This window comes from Triticum urartu, unplaced genomic scaffold (genome assembly GCF_003073215.2).
Source record: "Triticum urartu cultivar G1812 unplaced genomic scaffold, Tu2.1 TuUngrouped_contig_4310, whole genome shotgun sequence".
Classification (NCBI taxonomy): Eukaryota; Viridiplantae; Streptophyta; class Magnoliopsida; order Poales; family Poaceae; genus Triticum; species Triticum urartu.
In genome coordinates, this window is record NW_024114889.1 from 1 (window position 1) to 5958 (window position 5958).

Sequence of the window (5958 nt, forward strand, 5' to 3'; positions counted from 1 at the left end):
AACCAAGTGCTGCCTCCACGTCCTCGCCGTCGCCCTTTTGGCGGGGACGCCGGGACGCGACGGGACTGGCAAAGTAGATATTTTTTTCAATGACGCTTTTTGGCGCGACGCAACCGCGTATCCACGGCCTTTCTCCCAGCAACAGCAGCCTTATCGTTGTCTTCACCCCCTCCAACCTCTCACCTCTGCACAGAAAGGCAGCATGTCGAGGATGCCGCTCCCTCCGTCCCCTCCCCCCTCCCTCTCCAGCAAGGCCCCCACCCTGCCCTTCTCCCCCAAGAAGACGCCGCCGATGCCCGTCTACAAGGACCTGCACTTCAACCACGACCTCTCCGCCACCAAGAAGTTGCAGGTAACGCAGCAACTTGCCTCGTCGTCGAATTAACTCGTGCTGCGTTCTGAATTTACCTTCTTGCAGGCTGGTGTGGACCTGGTGGCGCGGCTGGTGGGGGTGACCCTGGGTCCCAAGGGGAGGAATGTGGTGCTCGCCAACAAGTATGGCCCTCCCAAGATCGTCAACGATGGGGAGACGGTCCTCAAGGAGGTACTCCCACTGACCTCATGCCGGCCTGCTCTTCAGATTCAGTACATGTTCCTGCAATGCTGGGGTAATTTTCGATCTTTTGGAGTGATTGTAATTTTCAGTAAACTCATTTGTTTTTTCTACTGGATCGTACAAGGTCGAGTTGGAGGACCCGCTGGAAAATCTAGGAGTTAAATTGGTCAGACAGGCCGGCGCCAGGACGAACGATATTGCCGGCGATGGGTGTACCACTTCTATAATCCTTGCTCAAGGCCTCATTGCTGAAGGAATGAAGGTATGCTGATACAGAATTGCACCGTAGTTCTCTATATTTCTTGGTTTGGAAAGTCATCAGAAGTTTTTGGTATAATGAACATTGACCGAAAATGTTGGGTAGACCATGGTCTACCCGCACTTATGCTCAGGGCCACTCACCTCTAGACACAGTTTACCCGGATGTGTGCACAGCGGGTAAGGTAAACTATGACGGGAGTCATTAAAAGGGAGATTAAGTGGGCTATAGTTGCTAAGTAAACCTACTAGTAGATGCTAGCACCATAGGTATAATATAAAATACTATATTCCTTGGAACTATGTGAATGTTGTCTCCTATGCACCATCACTATTCATACTTGTTTATTCCTAGTAGGCGAGGGAGCTTGCTTGTTTTATTTTTGTTGTTTATTCCCAGTTGTAGTATGATTTTGGCGCATGCTTTCTTTATAAGCTGTAAAACTCAACCGTATTTGCGGATGCGGCATACATTTTTTTTAGGTTTATAATAGTACATATTTATTTTTTTGAACATTTTTTAGGCTGTAAGACTTAACCTAGCATTTCAAATCATTCTGTAAAGTCTTATGGATATAAAAGACTACCTGCAGTGTGTCAGTGCAGATTTACAACTGTAGAAGTGCATGCTCTAGCCAATGCAACCAAAAGACCGATCTGATGGAAGAGACTAGGCAACACATTATACGTGAACAACTTTACTTATCCTTGCAAAATTCTTTCTTCTTCGTATGAATTTAATTTAAATACCAGAGGGCTCCCGTCTTTTCAGATTTTATTAAAAAAATTCAGACAAAACTTCGATTTTCACGAGCTGCAGTATGTCAGTACAGATTTACAACTTTAGTTATTCTTGCAAAATTCTTTATTCTTCATATGAATTAAAATACCGGAGGGCTTCAGTCTATTTCAAATTTTATTAGAAATTGTCAGGATAAAACTTCGATTTTCATGAGCTGCAGTATGTCAGTACAGATTTACAACTTTAGTTATCCTTGCAAAGTTATTTACTCTTCGTATGAACTAAAATACCGGAGGGCTTCAGTCTGTTTCAGATTTTATTAGAAATTGCCAGGACAAAACTTCGGTTTTCACGAGCTATTTAAAAAAAAGTGCTACAGTTCTTAGGTACGTGTGCCAGCCCATCTCGTTCAAAATAGAAAATGAGCTCACGCAGGCCTACTAGTATGTTCAATGATTAACGCTGGTTCGGGAAGGTTAAGGCTAACTAAAAAATTTGAATTCAAAGAGGGAGCAGATCCACATGTGAAACAGTAGTATATCATACGACGCCCACTATAGGTTCGGGTGGACCATGGTTCAGAAACTCACCTCTCGAACATTGACAGACACAAACAATTCTGAAACCTAAACCTGCATCTGAATATTTTCAAAAAGTAGGTTCTTGCTGCTGGAATGAATCCGGTTCAAATTGCGCGTGGCATTGGGAGGACTGCTGATGCTTTGGTTTCTGAACTCAAGTTGATGTCACGTGAGGTATGGTTTATCAGTTAATCTATGACTATGAATGCCTCTGTATGTTCCTACCAAAGATATCATAACATTTTGTAAATTAATGCCTTCTAGATTGAAGATCATGAAATAGCACACGTGGCTGCAGTTAGCGCCGGAAACGACTACGCTGTCGGAAACATGATTTCTGATGCTTTTAAAAGAGTAGGGAGGGAAGGCATGGTTAGGATTGAAAACGGGAGAAGCACTGTAAACAGTTTGGAGGTTGTCGAAGGAATGCAGTTTGAACGTGGTTACCTCTCACCGTTCTTTGTGACTAATCATGCAAATATGTCCGCGGAGTACACTGACTGTAAGGTAGTGCAGATATCTCCATCATGTCTCCCCAGGCCACTGCATCAGAAGATGCACACACATCATTCTGCTGGATAATTTCAAGAGTTATGTTTTGTCTTTTGTAGATCCTGTTGGTTGACAAGATAATTTCTGATCCAAGGGAACTTTTAAGGGTATGCTTTAGTGCTGTAAAAGAAGATTTTCCATTGTTAATAATTGCTGAGGATGTCGAAGAAGAAGCATTGTCTACTTTGACGAGAAACAAGCTATCAGGGATGATCAAAGTGGCAGCAATTAAGGCTCCTTCTTTCGGTGAACAAAAAACCCAATGCTTAGAAGACATTGCAATCATAACAGGAGGTACATAACTGGGTCACGAAATCAACTGATGCAACTCCAGTCATCAACATCTCTTGTTGGTTTTCAGGTACAGTAGTGAGAGATGACATGGGATACACACTAGAAGAGGCAGGGCAAGAGTTCTTAGGCTCTGCTTCTAAAGTAATAGTCAAGAAAGATTCAACACTAATTGTTACTGATGGAAGCACCCTTCATGCAGTTGAGAAAAGGGTTGCTCAGATAAAAGGCCAAGTTGAGGTATAGCCCAATAGTTTGATGCAAAACATGGAATAGTCCATGTGACGTTTTATATGTACGTACTGGATAAACTGCAGTTAAAGCTTCCTGTGGCTACCATGGACCTATGAATATGGTCATCTTAATGCGGTGATATTTTTCATTTCTAATTTTCAGAACTCAAAGGAGAGGTACCAGAAAAAGATACTGGGTGAGAGGATTGCAAGGTTATCTGGTGCAATTGCAATCATTCAGGTCATCAGGTGTCACAAGTATTTTTAGCTAACTAAGCAAAACTTTGTGTAACTAGCCTTTTGTGCTGTTTGGACTGCATGATTCTAATAATCTGGCGTCAAGTTAATTGCAGGTTGGTGCTCAAACAGTCATTGAGCTGAAAGATAAGAAACTGAGAATTGAAGATGCCCTTAATGCAACCATGGTACCACTAACCAATCTACAATCTTATTATGCGATGTTCTGTGAAGTACAATTTTCCTATCTCGTAACCACATCTTGGATATTTCAGGCAGCTATTGAGGAAGGTGTTGTAGTTGGTGGTGGATGCAGCCTACTAAGATTATCCCAGAAGATTGACATGATCAAGGAATCATTGGATAATTTAGAGCAGAAGGTAAAATACAATGGTTTCATTTACGGTGCAAAATGCAACTAGGGAAATAATGAGCATGTGGCCCTAATTACCACTGTAGAAATTATCTGAAGGACTATAGTATACCGAGTAGATGATCTAATGAACACACATTACTAAAAGTTTATAATAGCCATCTTGCTAATTTCTGGAGACCAAAAACCTAAATCTTGATCTATATTAAATCTGAGAACAAACCAGGCATATGAGAGGGCTACGTCATCCCGATTTCATTGCACAATTACCATTTGACAAACATAAAATGTTTATACAGAAGGACTGCAGTGCACAAGAAAAAAACAAGAAACTGCCAACAACTCACAATAAGACAATCAGTATTCCAAAATGCCGTACTACACATGGATTTCATTGTCCACCAAAGCAGTGGATGATTTGGCTTTGTGCAACCTCGATGTCTCGACTAGCTCCTCACGTTATGTTGCTGCAGAGACCGGGTGTACTTGGTGTCATCTTGATATTAATATATTGGCCCTTATAAAAACAGAATGAATGATGCACATAAAAAATCCATTAATTTATTTCACTCTGGCTCCTTATATCTATAATTCATCATATATTCAAGAATAAAACATATACTGCAATCCACAGGCTCAACTCGAGTTCACCACAATCCGGGCCTACTGGTGCAACTATGCTTTTGTAGTAGTCAAGGTGCTTGTGCTTTATCGAAAATAACGATTTCTTGATCCATGGATACTGCAGCAATACATATATAGTTTGGATGGCCATTTACCACACTGATAAATGCACTGTTTTTTCTGTCTTGAGCCATAACTCCTTTCATTGCTTGTTCAGATTGGTGCTGACATCTTCAAACATGCTCTGAGCTACCCTAGCACACTAATAGCTAACAATGCCGGGATGAGTGGCAAGTTCGTCATCGAAAAGGTTATCAATAGCGAGCAGCAGCTCTTTTGGTTCAGTTACATGCACATTTGTCTGGTAAACTATTCCCTACCCGAGGATAAATTCTGGCTAACATGCATTTGACTGCTGCTGTTGAAGGTGCTGGCAAATGACAATGCAAGTTATGGCTACAATGCTGCCAACGGCTGCTATGAGGACTTGATGGCTTCTGGAATATTGGACCCATCAAAGGTTAGTGAAACAATGATAGAAGGATGGTTAAAATAATCCTATGTCTCTCGAACTAAACCAATTAATAACGCTGACTGGCATCACTAACTCTGCAATTCGTCTGCCCTGCACAAATATGTCAGGTTGTGAGGTGTTGCATAGAGCATTCTGCTGTTGTTGCCAAGTCTTTTCTCACCTCCGACGTAGTGATCGTGGAGGCGCAAGAAAGCAAACCGATTCGCGTAAGGCCCCCAATGCCCCCTAGGAACCTGATTCCCCCAATGCCTGCATCAGGTAAACTATATTTGCACCTTCATCATCATATAGAAAGATGCATCTTCTCTTCAATATCGTTCTTTTCAATATGGTGCTTACCTTGGTCCGATGCTTTCAGTTTCAGGTATTCGAGTGTAGCATTCACGCTCTTGTTTGGAGCCACCACAAATGTGCGTGGGATGAATAATTTTGTGGGCAAGTCTGTCAAGATATGAGCTGGAAGAAAGATTTACTACCACTTCCGATTAAACATTGCTCTTAAGGAGAGGAGAGCGAGGGTCCTCCTCAGGCCGTGTGTGCAACGTTTTCCTCGGCAGAGAAGAACTCAAAAGATGCCAACCAGAGCGCCCATGGGGGCTCTCCGGGAAGTTCGTACAGGCATTCACACTACAGCTGCGGTTCAATGTAGTGCACACTGACAAGTTTATGCGAGCAAATAGCATCCCATCATTTTGCTGATGAAACTAATCAATCTTTTCCTTTGGAGAAGCATGATGCCCGAAGGCAGGAACACAGATACAGTACTAATTAATTTCGTGTGCCTGTGCGGGGGATAGTGGAGCCTTGGGGGATTGGACATATGGTATCTTTGCACGTGCCGCTAGCTAGAAGGAACATGACACTGGCACATCTCATGATCGAGAAGCTAGCTGGCCAACTGAAAGTAGGTTAGCTGATGAGCCATCGAGGACACACATGTGCAGCTGATACTCTACACGGAACGGGTGCGTCGTGT

General features: G+C 42.6%; 1 protein-coding gene across 1 annotated transcript; it reads left to right on the top strand.

Annotated features, from left to right (window-relative positions):
• The first annotated feature begins 46 nt into the window (after nucleotides 1-46).
• LOC125527643 (ruBisCO large subunit-binding protein subunit beta, chloroplastic-like) lies at nucleotides 47-5711 on the top strand. Its single transcript, XM_048692153.1, has 14 exons — nucleotides 47-352; nucleotides 419-544; nucleotides 681-818; nucleotides 2216-2311; nucleotides 2402-2644; nucleotides 2749-2983; nucleotides 3051-3220; nucleotides 3377-3454; nucleotides 3567-3638; nucleotides 3726-3830; nucleotides 4665-4757; nucleotides 4875-4967; nucleotides 5090-5240; nucleotides 5341-5711. The coding sequence occupies exons 1-14, from the start codon at nucleotides 203-205 to the stop codon at nucleotides 5358-5360; spliced, it is 1770 nt and encodes a 589-aa protein (XP_048548110.1). The 5' UTR covers nucleotides 47-202; the 3' UTR covers nucleotides 5361-5711.
• Nucleotides 5712-5958: the final 247 nt, after the last annotated feature.

Bases quoted from the DNA above. Each gene is read 5' to 3' on its own strand.
- LOC125527643 (XM_048692153.1), top strand. From the start codon at position 203: ATGTCGAGGATGCCGCTCCCTCCGTCCCCTCCCCCCTCCCTCTCCAGC. The intron at 353-418 runs GTAACGCAGCAA...ACCTTCTTGCAG, and splicing joins CCGCCACCAAGAAGTTGCAG to GCTGGTGTGGACCTGGTGGC. The intron at 3,455-3,566 runs GTCATCAGGTGT...AGTTAATTGCAG, and splicing joins GTGCAATTGCAATCATTCAG to GTTGGTGCTCAAACAGTCAT.